Below are 17,472 nucleotides of genomic sequence, written 5' to 3' on the forward strand. Positions count from 1 at the left end.
GAGCATGTTCTCTTTCCTTGAAGGTTTTATAATCAAATTTCGATTATAAAAAGAGGCAGAAATTTATATGGAAATTCGAAATTGAATTTTTCATACTACACAGATTTGGAGACTGAAGTGACCTTGATTTTTTTAAGATTACAAAATGATGCAATTGAAAGTTCGGAAGTGATTTATTTTTGAAATGGGTTTGGTTTTATTGAAGATTTTTGGGGTATGTTTTTATGCTCAACTTTTGGGTGATTAGATGGAGTTTGAGATGCTCTTAATCATTCGTTGATGTTCGGTTTGTATGGTCTCACATCCTAGAGCCCAAATTAAAGAATCATGGAAGAATTGAAGATTGAAGTTTGTTTTGACATGTTTCATCATTGAGGCTCGGATCACATAGTTGCTCGATTTTGGAAGATTTGAAGTGGGTCACCCATTTCCTAACTTTGAGGGGGAGAATGTTAGGGTGCAAAGTTATTCATGTTTGACTTTGTAATGTGTTGACTTTTGTAAAACCCACTTGCATGTGGTGCATTAGCCTTTTGACCCATGAGTTAGTGAGAGTGAGAGAGAGACATGTAAACACCTCTATATAAGGTGGGTTTAGTCCACTTGTAGAGGTGTGCTTGAAATATGTAAAAGTGAGTGTGTAAGTGTGTGTTATTTATATAGATGTAGATCTATGTCCCTTTTGTAACACCACACATATTCAATAGATCTCTTGAACACCCAAATCACCATGTTCATTGTGCAATCTTTAATTCAACATGCCAAACCATGTTCTTTATATCACTATAGTTGTCGAAGTCAAGAGTGAGTTGTTGAGAGAAACCTTGTGCAACAAGGCGACCTTTGTAGCGATCAAGGTTGCCCTTGGAGTCAAACTTGTGGCGATAAAGCTACCGGCAACCAAAAATTTTAGCATGAGGAGGGGGGATAATATCCAAAGTATGGTTGGATTTGAGAGATTGCATTTCTGAGTCCATGGAATACTTTTAATTTTGTTCACACGCTACTTAAGAAGTAGACCTAGGAATATGAGAGACATAGGTAGCTGAAACGTTTAGAATGTGACAAGGTTTAAGGGACCCAATATGATAAAGAGTGATCATGGGGTGACCGTGATAAGAGGAGGCGAGAGGAGTAGTAGGAAGAGAGCAAGAAGACGGGGGATGTTCAAGCGTATGGGTAACTAAGGAGTCAGGGTTGACTAAGGGTGTCAGAGATGAGAGAAAAATGGATTAAAGGAGTATCATCATCATATGTGAGGTGATCATAATCAGATAAAAATACATGTTGCGTGATAAGATCAACACAACGATATCCTTTGTCATTAAGAGAATGCCCAAGATAAAAACAAGTAGATAAGCGAGGAGCCACCTTGTGTATGGTAGAGGCAGTGTTTGGGTAGCATAGGCATCCAAACACACAAAGATGATTATAATAAGGTAAGAAACCAAACAATATATCAAATGGAGCTTTGTATAATGGGGTGGTGGTTGGAAGAAGATTGAGGGTATGAAAAACTATTAGAATAGATTATATCCAAAATTTGAGAGGGAGAGAGGCTTGAAAGAGAAAATTATGGATTATGTTGTTAGTCATACGAATGGATCTCTCAGCTTTTCCATTTTATTGAGATGTGGAAGGGCGAGAGAAACGAATATGAATGTCATTATTTTGAAAGAGATTTAGAAATTGTTGATTGATAAACTCTCGACCGTTGTCACATTTAAAAGATTTAATGTCGGTTTGGAGTTGATTTTTAACATATGCATGAAAGTTACTAAAAATAAAAATAAAAACTTCAGATATGCTACTTAAAGGGAAACCCAATAAAATCATAAAAGTAATCTAAAAAGGAATATAATATTTGAAAACACTAATACTAACGATAAGAGATGTCTATAAATTTGAATAAATTAATTCAAACACACGAGAAGTCTTTGAAGTAGAGTTTATAAAAGCAAGACGATAATGCTTCCCAATTTGATAAGCACAACAAATGGGAAGCTTATTAGTACTACTAGAAATAAACTAGCGAGAATGCAAAAAGTAAGAATAGAGGATCCCGGATAACCGAGACGATGATTCCTAGTTAGAAGAGATACAACAGCAAGAGACATGGTTGAAGATGACAGAACGGTAAACTTGATCTGATACAAGTCATCGGTAATGTCGCATCATTGAAGAAAGGTATCTAGATTAAGATGCTTAATAGAAAAAGCAAAGTGGTAAAACATGATAGAAACAAAATTATCTCTAGTAAATTTACGAATGGAAACAATATTTTTAATCATGTGCAGAGACACAAGGACATCATTCAAAACAAAATTGTTTTGTAAGTGAGAATATTTCATGTGACCAATATGACTAACAAGAATAATTGCACCATTATCAACCATGATGGATTTAGATAAACAAGGTGTTAAGGAAAGCATTTTACCTTTGTTGGATGACATATATAAACTGACAGCAGTATCCATGTAGTCGTTGTTATTAGGAGGAAGTTGAACGGACAATACTTGGCACACTGAACTTAAATTTATGAGTTGTAGAGATTGTTGCGAAGAGTGAACTGGGCCCCCAAAAGTATTTTGATGTTTCTTTTTTGGATAAATGGGGTTAGGGGGTGATATGATATGCCAAGGAGGGTTGCCCAAAAAATGTTGAATGAGTCGATGAAGCAAATGATTCGAATGAAGAAGTTGGGCTGCCAGAAGGTGGAGATGGTAGTCCACTGTAAAGCGATGAAGCAAATGGAGGAATGAAATTTCCTTGATAAATGTGGTGTTACACATGGGTGGGACCATGAGCCAAATTACTTTCAAATGAATTGCAAAGGTGAATTTTGCACAATAGGATTTGAGCCCAAAATTCCTGCAAATTGAGTTTGTACACTTGATGGTGTACCTGAAAAAGTGTTAGTAGTAGTAGAAAAGCCATAATTACACCCCCCTACCCTGATTATTATTTTGACCTTTATTCCATTTATTTTTATGTTTTCGGGTTGAGCGGCGACATAATGATTGTGTGGAATTGCCCAAGTTGGTGGTGGAGTCAGATTTTTCTACATAAGACTCATGGAGAATGAGCATATTCTTGGATTCCAAAAAATATGGGAACGGTTTTGTATTGTTGATCACATCCATGATGCTATGATAAGAAGGTGGTAATTGTCTCAAAATTTACATCACTAGTTCAATCTCATTGATGGTGGAGTCAACATCGACAAGAGCAGCGACTATGTTTTTATGTAACGACCCAAATTTTACAAAGATTTTTTTTTTCATTTTTAATTAATAAAACACATTTGCATAAACCATGAAATCCCAACATAATTGTTTTCAAATCAACATTCATTACAACTTTATTTAAATCATCAGAGTATCCCCACAACATATCAGTGAAAGATAGATAGAGTGCACGCCACGCCATCACGCCTTGCCCTTGCCCTTGGGCTCAGATGTACCTGAAAAAAATCCACAAACGGTTGAAAGCTTAGTGAGTTCCCCAGAGCATAACCACACACAATCACATATAACATAACGTACTAGCTAAACAGTTATACAAATCACATAAGCCATGCATACAACAAATAGGGATGTCGTGGGCTAGTCCCCAAGGTCTTACTCCAGGATACCATGGGCTCCCCACATGGTCTTACACCTAAGTGTCATTGGCTCTCCTATGGTCTTTGATAGGAAGCCATGGGCTCTCCACATGGTCTTATATCCATGTGCCATGGGCTCTCCCATGGTCTTCGATATGAAAGCCATGGGCTCTCCACATGGTCTTACATCCAAGTGTCACGGGCTCTCCTATGGTCTTCGATACCAACTTGCCACGTATAGTACAAGCATACTTCCTAGCTCATACCAACTACCATACCAAATAATGCTATTAAAACTAGGACACTGCATATTATGAAATGGGTCAGCCTTGGTGCCTTAGACCTATTGGTATGGTGAGGAAACTCACCTCTGTCTGCTGAATACGAAAGTTGCTCTCCTAACAGTCTGTAACCTCACGTGCTGAATAATAATATTAATCAATGTTAGGACCTTAATTAATCAAAGGAAACCCAAAACTCCAACCCTTCCATGAGGCCCAATTATCCTTTCCTTGTTGATAGGCCCAAAGTCCATGTCCAAAATTATTAATGGGCCTCTTGGCCCAATAAGGCCCAATTAATATGTCCATGGCACATAACAGATGAAATGACTCATAATTCCCATAATACAACCATGTCCAATAACCAAATGAGGCCTAATAATTCAAAGGCCCAAAACAGATTCGGACCCAACTGTGATGCGTACGCTTGGCGTACCAGCCTGGTACGTGCAGCGTACTGGGGTCTTGGGACTATGCGCAACGTACACTGGGTTACGCACAGTGTACTACCAGCTTAAGCACTTTCTCCATTAAGTGCTTAATACTCAGTTCCTTTATGTCCAAAAGCCAAATCTAAGTTTGTTAAGACGTCCTAATGCATAAAGTTGGCAACTTTATGCCTTTGCGTGCCTCATATGCACCCCAACATCTCCTTTAACTCTTTAAGACATTTCCAAGGTCTTTAACCCAAGCATGAGGCCAAAAATCCCATCAAGCCTCCATTTTTATGACACTAAAGGACCAAGGGACCTCAGATCTGTCATTCCCATCTTCTGGAGTTGCTTAACTCACAAATGGAGGTCTAAAATCAACCAAATGGACAAAACTAGAAAACCCTAGATAGATCTAGAGATTTAAGTGGAAAGGTGCAAGCTTTTTACCTCTAGAAGCTTTGCAAGATGACCAAGATGTAGATTCTTGAAGCACCAACTCGTCCCAAGCTTGCTTGACCACTTCTTCTTCTTCTTCTTGGGATGAACACTAAAAAGGACCACAATGCACTCTTAAGGCTCAAAAATCACTCACAAATGATATTAGGGCTTCCAGGAACGTTTGAAGGTGAAGAGAGCTGATGAGGGTAAGGTTCAAGTGGGTTAAGGACGTTTAAATATGCAACAAGTCAGAAATTTAGGGTTTGCACTCGCGGCATGTACGCCCAGTGTACGTCTAGCTCCTCCGCGACCAACCATACAGAGTACGCTAAGCGTACTCATAAGTATGCCCAACATACTCAAGGGGCTATTTATATAAAAATGTAACTTTTTTGAGGTTTTCAAGTAAAACCTGGTTTAGGGTGTTACATTTTAAGAGCATGACAGAACTTTGTAATAGATGAGGCACCTTTCTTGGTATTTCGAAATTGATATTGAAGTTAAAGCATCTTGGACATTTTTTATTCAAAAAAATCATCTAGCTTGTCCCATATGTCCTTTGTTGTACAGTTATCGCTGGAAATTATCCACAATAAATTCGGATCCATGATAGAATAAAACCATGAATTAAAACGCATTCTATAGACTCCCAATCCTAGTCTTCATCGATAGTGGGTTTGGATTTTCCATCCACTAACCTTTTCACCTTTACAAATGTCAAGAAAGATGTGTCGCCAAAGTTGCTTTTTGACCATCAACAATTACTTTGAAACTAAATTATTGGTATATGTTTCTAACAGCGTAAACTAATTGATACAAAACTGGTAAGGAGCTCAAGAACCCAATGGGAGTTTACATGGGCCCAGAAACAGAAAAACTTATGAACTAAAAGACAAAACAAAGATCACAAAACTAACCTTGGGTAGAAGGATTGTAGCCTCAGTACTAGACTAAAGGATCACCGATGGAGTAGTGGAAGGCAGAGATCAAGGTCAACAGCAGGTAAACCGATCATGGGAAGCAACAACGTATGAGGCTGCGCTGGAAGGGCATTATTTTCATGTAGACAACAATGTTGGCGTCCAGCTTGAAATAAATAACCATTACCCAAACATCGATTTAGTTGCTAATACATATGAAGACATGGATGATGTTGATGTTAAATATGGTGGTAATGAGAGTTGGCATGGTACTAATGATGAGAGTGACAATTAAAATGAAGTCCATGATGTACTTCTTGTTGATTAAGTAGTTGTGAAAGATATTAATGTGGACATGAGTAATTTTTGCAGTTTTGTTGAGGAAGTAAATGAAATGAACAAAATTGGTGATGGTGAGATGCAATAAGAGATTGAGGAAGACCATGCTAAGGTATTAGATCCTGATGTGTTTGAAACTAAAGGAGAAGAAACAGAGAAAAGAATGAGGATGATTAAAGGTTTCTAAAAAACTGTTATTTAGGTCACTTGCATGAAAAACCATTTAAGATTGTTCAATGATAAGGTGGTATTGCAAATGTTAGTAGACAATCATGTTGTTGAAACAACAAGAAACCTATATATAGCTAAAAATTATAATGTGAGAGTGTGAATTAAGTGCAAGGGTTAGCTCCACAAAGCGATGGGAGTAGACCACCAATAGGAAAAAAAAAAGTAAATGCTAAGGGAAAAAGGAAAATAGAAAGAAGCAAGTTGCCCTTGGGTACTTCTTGTTTCTAGAATTGAAGTTATAACAAACCCAAAATTGTTTTAGAAGCTTTTCCATGAGAACAATCACACATCTTCCACAAAAACACAGAACCATGTTTTTTAGAAATTTGAGAGAATTTTAGGAAAAAGAGAAGAAGGCGTTGGTGGAAGAACTTGAGATCTTTTGAGAGTGTGTGGGTGAGGAAGAAGGGTTTAAATCACCTAATTTATCATCAGAAAGATGGAATGACAAAATTGAACCTCATTGCATGAGGGTCGACTAAGTCTAAAAGTGGACATTGTTGGCCAAAAGGACCTCAGGAGCAAGTTTTGAAACAATGGAACCAAACACATGGGCCTTTTAATAGTTGTCCTGTTTTGAGAAACTGCATGACCAATCACATAATTTTATCTATATTAAATAAAGTTGATTTAATACCCAAGGGATATCTATATATGTAAAATTTGTATATATTCTTTGTAAAAACATTATATGTGGATTCTACAAGTGTTATTCAAAGCTTATATGTGAAGTATAATTTTATCTATATTAAATAAAGTTGATTTAATACCCAAGGGATATCTATATGTAAAATTTGTATATATTCTTTGTAAAAACATTATATGTGGATTCTACAAGTGTTATTCAAAGCTTATATGTGACGTTTATATGGTTCTGGGGTACTAATATATTATTAAACTAGTTTATAACCCGTGAAACCACGGCTACAAAATTAATTAAACTTTAATAGTTAGAACAAAAAATTTCTAATCAATTATAATCGTTAATTAAATGAATTTGTGGAGTTATATCACCTTATAATTTGTATTAATTTTATTTTAATTTTTATTCCATTGTTATTAATTTATTGTAATTAAAATGAAAGTTTTAAAATTTAAAATAGATAATTAATAGATTGACAAGTAATATGCATTAATTAATAGGTTTAATAAGGTGAGATATGGCAAAAAAAAGAATAAAATATGTATTAATTAGGAGGTCTAATATTATGACACATATCAAAAGAAGATTAAAACTATTCTTTTATTAGAATAATGATTAGACCATCATAAAAAATATTACATATTTAGAAAGAGAAATTAAATATATTACTATTTTTTGTTCCTAAAAATCTTCCTACCGATGATAACATGTATCACATTTAATACTCATTTAATAATATCTAAATATAATAAAATGACACATGTAATCATTTAATTTGGTAGGAAAATTTGTAGGAATAAAAATAGGAAGATATTTAATTTCTCATTTAGAAATAAATTATCGATGCCAATTTATCAAAACTATTTCTATTTTTGGAAATTCATGGTTTAATTTAATCATTAATGTATATAGATAGTATTATCTTTATTAATTTAATTAGTTTGACTTTAAAAGAATATTTTTCCATTAAAAAACACATTGTAATCAACAAAAACAAACAACTAAAAAATTATCGATGCCAATTTATCAAAACTATTTCTATTTTTGGAAATTCATGGTTTAATTTAATCATTAATGTATATAGATAGTATTATCTTTATTAATTTAATTAGTTTGACTTTAAAAGAATATTTTTCCATTAAAAAACACATTGTAATCAACAAAAACAAACAACTAAAAAGAGCCAGCCATTGGAAGATCTAATAGCCAACTTCCTTAATCCATTTACATCATGCATAAAAGCCAAAAATCGATCCACGACAATGGGGGCCAGATGCTAACATTACCAAATACACCCTGTAATCATATATATTTAAATAACATAAGCTTTGTTTCCTTTTGAAACCAAGAATTGATAAGATAATCAAAACAATGATGACTCATACATGATATGATATTTTACTTTTTCCTTTGTTTATATTTTATCGATTATAGTATAAACAAATACAAAAGGAAAGCTTTTCCCCATAACTCATAGATAATCCATAGGAAGATCCCAGTGTTCTTCATCATCAACAACGGGTCTTTTCTGGGGTTTCTTGGTTTTACCACTAGACCTTCTTCTCCTGTCCTTTCGGTATTCAGATTGCCCTTCAAAATCCGAGTAATCATCAAGATCTTCCATTGAGTACCCCACTCTCTCACCACCCCAAAACCCCTAAATTCATCAAGATTTTCATGTTAAAAATCCCAAATTATGGAAAAACACCATGATTTGCTATAAAATGATTCAAATCCAACTAACTGTAAGACCCCGTTTTGTTAAACAGGAAAGGACAGAACATAACATGACAGAACATGTTAAACTAAACACATCATAACATAACATGACAGAACATGACATGACATGACAGAACAGAAGAGGTTGTATTACATTTACCTTAGTAAGCCGTTGTATGCGTGAGGCTGCAGCTTCATGCACTACAACTGTATCGGATACAACTTCAAGTACATCTTCGACCAGCAACGCATAGGTGCTCACCTGTTATAAATCGCACTCTTATTTTCCCATCAAAAGTGAAAAAAGGGCAAATAGGTAATTTCAACTACATGATAGAGAACCACCACCACCTACTTACCAAACTTGATGGGATGATGGATATTCCAAATGAATCGAGCTCAAGCGATTCTATTGCCCCCGAATTAATATTAAAAGTATACCCTCGCACCTAAATACATGGAATTAAAGTATTGGTATTATAAAGAATTATTCATATTGTTAAAAAATAAAATAAAGAATTGATGATGATCCTTGGGATAAAAGGCTTACCTTTCCAATATCTCGTCCATTTGGTGTCACAACATTATATCCTACCTAAGGAAAATCAACTTATCAGGGTAGAATCGTAAAGATGTCTTCCTATTCCAAATAATTAATTATTAATTTTAGTTTTAAAGAATTAATAACTGATTTTAGTAAAAATGATAAGTGGAAAGTATACCAGTGTTTCCAGCCCAACCATTTGAAACTCATTGTCCATCACAGTCTCATCCTCGACTAGCACAACATCACCAACCTGTTCACATGATTTATTCAAACAATTGAATTTTCTTATAATTTTTGTTCGCATGATTGGACATTTTTGCCCCTCAAAGAACAATAACAATGATTTAAGATAAGCGTAACAATTGTTTTTAAAAAGTTAAATGGGTTAAGATTAGACAGAATGAAAAACTGCTTACCTGCCTTGTATCCTCCAAAAAAAATCTTTCTTGTTCTCCAGAGAGTAGATTTGGCCTCACTTCTACGATCACTACCATCCACTATGACAGAAATAATATTTTACTTTATGTCCCAAAAATATAGATTAAAAAAACAATATAAATACATGAACAAAAGCATCGTGAAATGTTAGTTTGATGTACATGGACATTAAAGGTTGGCATTGACTACAATGGAACTGCTCAAGTGGTTCAGAATGCTAGTTGCTATGTATCTATAGGGTTTTAAGTGAAAGGCTTCTTGTATAGAAACCCTAGACATGGCTTTCAGGATAATAAGCAAACTGTTTTGGTTATATTCTAGAAGATAGTGTATGAAATAGCTTCGCAAAAAACCCAGTAGTGATAACAGTTACGAAAAATAGCATATAGTTGAAAGTCGAAAAGGGGTTTGACTCACAGTATTAGTATCCACCCAAAGCTGTGAAATGAACCCCAAACTAAGAGCAGATTGGATGCTTATCACTTGTTTTGCAATTACACTTGACCTTTTCATCAACTGTTTCCCTTTCCTTATAACCTTCACTTGATTGTTGTTATCAACCTCTAATTTCTTCGATTTCACATCGACAGCATCTTCTGTCTCTCCAATTTGGACCAAATCTTCTTGTTGTCCTTCATTCTCTCTCAAATTCGTATCAAATGGAAAAGAATCGCTGTCTTCTTCGTCAATTTCACTCAATTGGAACCCGGGTTTTGTTGCTTCACTCTTTTTAAACTTCAATTCATCGATAAGCCGATGTTCTGATGATCTTGAGCTTGAAGGATTTGAACTTTGGCTGATCTTTAAAGAAAATTTCGTGGGCTTTTTTCTGTCACAAGCAAATGAACCCAAAAGGGAGATTGTATGAACTGAAGATGGAGGGAAGCTGATGCGATAGTAAGGAGAGAGAGAACACGAAGTGCAATCACACATGTTGATGACTCCAAAGTTGGTATTTTTGTTGGTGATCTTTCCTTGTTTCTTTGGATAAGACGAGTTGAAACCTGAAAAGAAATAAAAAAGACAACTATGACATGGTTAGGGCTTGTCGATTGTGATTTATTCTGCATTTTAAACATTACTTTTTATTTTTGGATAATGACAATACAAATTGGTGGATGATGAGAGTGTGATAAGGTTAATTGAGGTTGTCAATGTCTGATCTTACTCATTATCGTTTTACGTTTTGCAAAATTGTGATCATAAGATCAGATCGAGATCTTAAGATCATATTAAAATGAACTCATATGCAAATTTGTTTGTATGGTATTGAGTGTACAATATAGATTATAATTTTATGTTGAGTAAGACGTCAATATGAAGTTAACTTTAACTTTTTGAACATTAACCATAATTTTTGTTGTTTGAAAGCCTAAAGATTAGGAAGAAAACATATTAATTGCAAAAGAAAATAACATAATTATGGTAATATACAACTAAAGGCTTAACATTATAAAAAGAATATCATGAGTGTGACCTATCGATGAAACTCTATAAGGCTTCTTGAAACCTACAATACTCGAATTCAAGTTGAATAGACGAATTTTTAAGTCTCAACTATATAATACAACTCAAGATGTGGGATCAAATCGTATTAAGATATTAAGATCTTAGTCGAGATATTAAGATCTCACTATAGATCTTGCCTCAGATAGATCCTACTGAGCTTTGGATCGTTTTTAGCTTGTAGGATCTTAAAATCATAAGATCTTAAGATCAAGATCGGGATCTTAACAACCATGAAGTTAATGACTTTAATTTGGTTTTCTCTCACGAATATTTGGTTATTTTTATCTTTTAACACATATAACTATTGAGTTCATTTATATTGTTCATAGAACATATTTATCACAAACTAGTTTATAACCCGTAGGAATCATGGTTACAAAATTAATTAAAATTTTATAGTAAAAACTCAAAATTATTAATTAATTATTTTAAATAAATTATTAATTAAGAGTTTTTTTAGTTATACAAATTTTAATCATTGATTTAAATAAATATGTGAAATTATATCATTTGTATTATTTTTATTTTAGTTTTTTTTTCTAATGTTATTAATTTAATGTAATTAACGTGGAAATTTTAAATTTTGAAATTTGAAATAGAGTTGACAAGTGGCATACATTAATTAGGAGACATAATAAGGTGACATATGACAAAAAGATAATACAATATTCATTAATCAGGAGACCTAATAGGATGACACATGTCAAAAAGAAAATAAAATTATTCTTTTATTAGAATATGGATGATATAAATTTTACATTTTGATCTCATATTCAATTAAGTCTTTATTATTTTTTTCTAATTAAAACCTAAATACCGGGAATTGTATTCAACTAACTCTCAAATACCGGAAATGTTATTCACTTTGACACTTTTTACCTAGGCAACACGTTACTCACTTTCAAAATTTATACTTTTGGCCCAAATTTTATATTTTATTATAAATTTGATCCAAAATTTTGATCCAAATTTCAAAATTTTCTTACGAACTCATTCTAAATTTAATATTTTTACATTTTACATTTTTTTTTAATTTAGTTTAGAATATATATATATATATATATATATATATATATATATATATATTTCCTTTAAAAAATCATATTTATACAAAAAAAAAAAAAAAAAAAACCTTCTTTACTCTATATAAAAACTTTTTTTAAAAGATTTTTGTTAAAAAATGATTCTCATATGTGAAATATATATTAAACTATTAAGAAAAAACATAAGAAAGAAGCAGTGGTCACATACTGTTTTATTAACATCATTATATTTGTTATTATTTTCCTCAAAACTTATAAAAATCATAATCTTTTCATACGAACTCAATTTTCAACGTTCATTATATACATGTGTTCGTCTTGACGACTACTACAACTTTCATGCTAATCATTTTAGCCAAAAAAAAAACTATATTCACATTCATTTTTATAAACAAATGTTCATATTTATTAAATTTTATAAGTGAAAATGGATGTTACAATTTATTGGTTTATATTAAAATAAAAAACGTTGAAATGGTTAGGCTTACGAGATTTTGCTTAAAAACTAAAAAACATATTTTTCAAATAAAAAACCAATATATTTACTAAAATAAAAAAAATTAAAAAAAAAACATAATTTTACATAAAAAACCAAGATATTTATAAAAATATTTTTTGAGTTTTCGAATTATATATGTGCACAAACAAAAATAATTTTTTTCATCCTATGTGAAAATAATTAAGCTTTTTCATTATTGGTTGAACAATAAGAAAAAATGTTGAAGTTAATTATGTTTACTAGATTTTGCTTAAAAACTAAAAAGGTATTTTCGAATACAAAACCAAGATAATTACTAAAATAAAAAACATATTTTCACGTAAAAAAAACCAAGATATTTACAAAAAGTAATTTTTGTTATGTTATTTGTTTTTGAATTATATAGGTGCACAATAAATCTTTTGGACCAAATTTATACAAAAAAAAAAAAAAAAAGAATTCACATTAAAAAACCTTTTTTAACAAAATTATTTTGTGATAAAAGGTTTTTATATAGAATTATGAAGTGTAACGTCCCAAAAATACGAGCCAAAAATTTCATTTTTAAAACACATACTTAGCAAACATTAGAAATAAAACATTCACCGATCATATCGTTTCATAAAGATGTCGCGTGCCTAGAAACCAGTTTATAAAAAAAACATAATAATGTCAGATTACAAATCCCCAGGAAGATCTCATAGTACGGAATACAAGCATGTATGTGATGTGCCACTACCGCGCCAGCTCCTTCCCCTTCGAAGAAGAGGTACCTGAAACCAAAACTGAAAACTGTAAGCTCGAAGCTTAGTGAGTTCCCCTATCATACCACATACCATACAATCACATATCATACATACTGTCGGGCAATTCTAGGGTGCCCGACCTACCCGGTACGGCCATTCTGGGGTGCCGACCTACCCGTGTCAAGCCGTTCTAGGGTGCTGACTACCCATGTCGAGCCATTCTGGGTTGCTGACTACCCATCGGTCCAAACATCCGATCCTCGGGGACTATTTCACCCCCTACTGTTACTATCACATATATCATAACATAACATTTTATCAGACATATCTGGGATGTCCAATCTACCCTTCGGTTTTACAACCGAACTCTACTGCTATCACATATTACATATACATATCATGTCAGCATATAAACATATCAGGTATTAGCAAACCTAGATGATATCACAAAGACAATCATCTAACATACAACTCCTTTTGGTAGGTCGGCATTGTGGTCGTAAACCCACCGCTACTGGAAGGTAACTCACCTCAAAGTAGTTGTTGATCTGCGTGGGAACTAACTGTCTTCTTCTGCTGCTGCCCCAGAAATTCTCCAGCTATAATTCCCATAAAACACTCAGTCAAATACTGCTAACCGACCTCAGGGTAAAATGAGTATTTACCCCTAACCAAACCAAGAGTCAAAGTCAAAGTCAACTTCCAGTTGACCCGACTCGCCGAGTTGGCTTGCCAACTCGTCGAGTCCCTATCCATTCGATTCACCATAATCCCGTCTCTACTCGACGAGTTTTCTTCCTAAACCGATTGTCCAATAGTCCTTTATCCTACTCGCCGAGTTGTATGAACAACTCGTCGAGTTCATCTTCATCCGAAGAACAATCTATGATGATACTCGCCGAGTTGAATGAACAACTCGTCGAGTCTGTTCTTGAGGCAAGAAGATTGCCTTGAACTCGCCGATTCAGGGCATTGACTCGCCGAGTTCCTTCATGAGTGAGTCTAGCTTCCGACCCACTGAGTCACACCCCATGACTCACTACTCCACCCAGCAAACACGAAAAAGGGTGAAAACTCGGGGACTCGCGACTCGACTCGCCGAGTCCGATAAACGACTCGCCGAGTCTTTCTTATGCAAATACTACATACTCGATTTTGCTTGAATCCAGCTCATGCCATACATAGATCTAGGTTCTTAAGGCTTGATTAACACGTAAAGTTTCCAGCTTGACGTGTAAATAAACATTGATGAAGGTTTTAGGGCTCAAAATGCACTAAAAGAGTAGATCTAGGGCTTTCATGCAATACGGCTTCATAAAGGCAATGGATCCGAGCTCCTGGAGCTAAAACATGCCTAGATCTAAAGGTTAATCAGCTTATTACAGACCCTAAATCATACCCAAGCTTGGAAATGGCTCAAGAAGGACTTTAATGGAGCTCTAAGGGACTATAAGCATGAAAACAGGGGGAAACTGAGTTATACCTCAAGGAAATCTCTGAAATAACACCAAGATGACTGGTCTCCTTCCCCTCTTCTTGATCTACTCTCCTTTATCTCTGAAAGTCTTCAAGAGATCACACCAAGCACTTCAATCTCACAAGGAACGATGTTAGAACGATATAGGGGGGCTATGAGGGTGAAGGGGGCGAGCTCGGGGCGCATAAGGTTGGTTTAAATAGGGTGCAAACCCTTGGAATTAGGGTTTTACCAGACAGCGGGGACTCGCCGAGTCCAGAATATGGACTCGCCTAATCGCCAACTTAAACGTGTTCCATATCCTGTCTCTACTCGGCGACTCGGCCCTACAACTCGCCGAGTCCAAGGCTAAAAATGCAAAATACTTAGATAAATTTTACATACCAAGAACCAGGTGCTACATGAAGGGGTTTTATGTGAAAAAAAATAGTTTTCTTTATATAAATATGATTTTATAAAGCAAAAATACCATATTTGAAATAAAACTTTAAAAAAACATGTGTAAAAAAACTAAATTTATGATGAATTCGTAACAATTTTTTGAAATTTAGACCAAATTTGTAATAAAATTTAAACTTTGTGTCAAAAGTGTAAATTTTGAAAGTGGAAAACCTGATAACCGGGAAAAATGATGAAACTTGATATAATCCCCGGTATTCGAGACTTAATCAGAAGAAAAAACAATATAAAGACTTAATTGAATATGAGGTCAAAATGTAAGGACTTTATTGGAGATTTCCTTTTTGAAAATTTCAAGTTTTAAAAATTGTATGTGTATAAGGTGGAAATTATCAAATTATGTAGCTTTTTACATTGGATCTCCATTAAACCCTTATGACTATTGTGTTGCTTTAATTAGGGCACAACCATTACATAACATAAGCAACATATCCGGAACAACCTTGTTGAAGATAGCGACTCGCCCTAGCTGTTGAACATAGTATCGACCCATGATGAGCACTCTCCCCCTGAACAACTAACTCTCCCCCACTTGGAGTCCGAATGCGTACCAACCGATGCTTGCAATCAGTCACCACCCATTAGGGGTCAACTAGTCCATCCGTACAATAACCTTGTTCCCGCGTAAAGGAATGGGAACCTAATCAATCGGATACTACTTGTTGAACATCTTAAGAACACAACCCCGATGAACCCTCGATACCCAACATATCGATCATCCACAATCTCAACCTTTAAAGAACAATCCAGCTCCCCCGGAGCTCCAACAAACCTCTTGCTAAGCGCAAGCGATACAAAAGATTGGGTATCCCCCGAATCAAGCAATATAAATGCAGAGATACCATTCACAAGGAACGATCCTAAAATAAACACACAAATATAAGCAAGCAAATCAATATACATAAAGAGATATGGAGAAGATACATACATGTCACCACATCAGGTGCTGCGTGAGCCTCCTCAACTGTCAGCTGAAAAGCATTGCTTCTCGCAACAGGTGCATCCGCCTTGCCCTAGCGGCCATCAGTAATTCGAAGAGTCGCTGGAGTGGGTGCTACTACTAGTCATGTTGCTGCTAAACTCGTACAATTGGCATTCTTATGGCCCTTCTAATTGTATTGGGAGAAAATCAGATCGGATATAGGGGTAGTGGTGGAAGTAGTAGCAGTACAATCCCTGCTAATATGACTCGTCCGTCCGCACTTGAAGCAGCTAGAGCCACCAACCTTGCACGCCCATCGTGCTTTTTGTCGTACTCCCCACAATGGCTCTGGCCCTGCTGGCCTCTTGATCTTGAATCAAATACCTTGGGCCTCTTGCTCGAATCCCCTAAAACCTAAGCATGATCCGACTTCCTTTTCCTCTTCATCTCTTGATAATCTATCTCTCTCTCTAACTATCACAATCATATCCTCCAGTGTCTTGCAACTGGATCGGTTCATGAACTGTCGAATATCACTCCTCAACATCTCATGGTATCTCGCTTTCTTCATCTCCTCATCCCACACATACTGCAGAACCAACAACGCCCCCGTGCGGAACATAGCGGTGATCTCGCTTTCTTAATCTACCTCTCTCTCTGACTATCGCAATCATATCCTCCAGTGTCTTGCAACTGGATCGGTTCATGAACTGTCGAATATCACTCCTCAACATCTCATGGTATCTCGCTTTCTCCATCTCCTCATCCCACACATACTACAGAACCAACGACACCCTCGTGCGGAACATAGCGGTGATCTTGGCCACCTTCTCAGTAGTCTGGTGAAGGTCTTAGAACTCCCTCGCCAACTTCTTCACCTCCTTCACCGATGCAAACTTAGCTCAAAATCTAGTCACAAAATCATCCCATGTCATTGAATCAACCACTGCATCACCCACGGAGCACCTAACCTCCTCCTACCAATCTAGAGCTCTGTCTTTCAAAATATACGAAGCAAGTCTAACCTTTTCCCCATCAAGGCAACTGCTAGTGCAGAAGATGTTAACGACATTCATTAACCATCATATGCTTGTGATCGGGTCCTTCTCCCCAAAGTACTCTAGAGCCCCACATGATCGGAACTCACGGAATGTCAAATTGTGAGCCCCACATGCTCGGAACTCATTCATCGGTGGAAAGATCAAGAAGATATGGTTCTAACAATCATTTATACAACTCTTTGG

The 17,472-nt window shown here is 35.1% G+C and overlaps 1 protein-coding gene across 1 annotated transcript; it reads right to left on the reverse strand.

Moving 5' to 3' along the window:
* Window positions 1-8,172: 8,172 nt before the first annotated feature.
* On the reverse strand, window positions 8,173-10,623 carry LOC145018342 (uncharacterized). Its single transcript, XM_078976235.1, has 7 exons — window positions 10,012-10,623; window positions 9,573-9,653; window positions 9,332-9,406; window positions 9,160-9,204; window positions 8,969-9,058; window positions 8,770-8,871; window positions 8,173-8,547 (listed from the first exon to the last, which is right to left on the reverse strand). The coding sequence occupies exons 1-7, from the start codon at window positions 10,525-10,527 to the stop codon at window positions 8,362-8,364; spliced, it is 1,095 nt and encodes a 364-aa protein (XP_078832361.1). The 5' UTR covers window positions 10,528-10,623; the 3' UTR covers window positions 8,173-8,361.
* Between the last annotated feature and the right edge of the window lie 6,849 nt (window positions 10,624-17,472).

The sequence above is a fragment of the Lactuca saligna genome, chromosome 9, assembly GCF_052625555.1.
Source record: "Lactuca saligna cultivar CGN05327 chromosome 9, ASM5262555v1, whole genome shotgun sequence".
NCBI classification, from domain to species: Eukaryota; Viridiplantae; Streptophyta; class Magnoliopsida; order Asterales; family Asteraceae; genus Lactuca; species Lactuca saligna.

Excerpts from the sequence above, each read along its gene's own strand:
- LOC145018342 (XM_078976235.1), bottom strand. The coding sequence starts at position 10,527 with ATGTGTGATTGCACTTCGTGTTCTCTCTCTCCTTACTATCGCATCAGC. Across the intron at positions 9,205-9,331 it reads TGGTTGGGCTGGAAACACTG|GTAGGATATAATGTTGTGAC; the intron begins GTATACTTTCCA and ends GATTTTCCTTAG. Across the intron at positions 9,059-9,159 it reads ATGGACGAGATATTGGAAAG|GTGCGAGGGTATACTTTTAA; the intron begins GTAAGCCTTTTA and ends CCATGTATTTAG.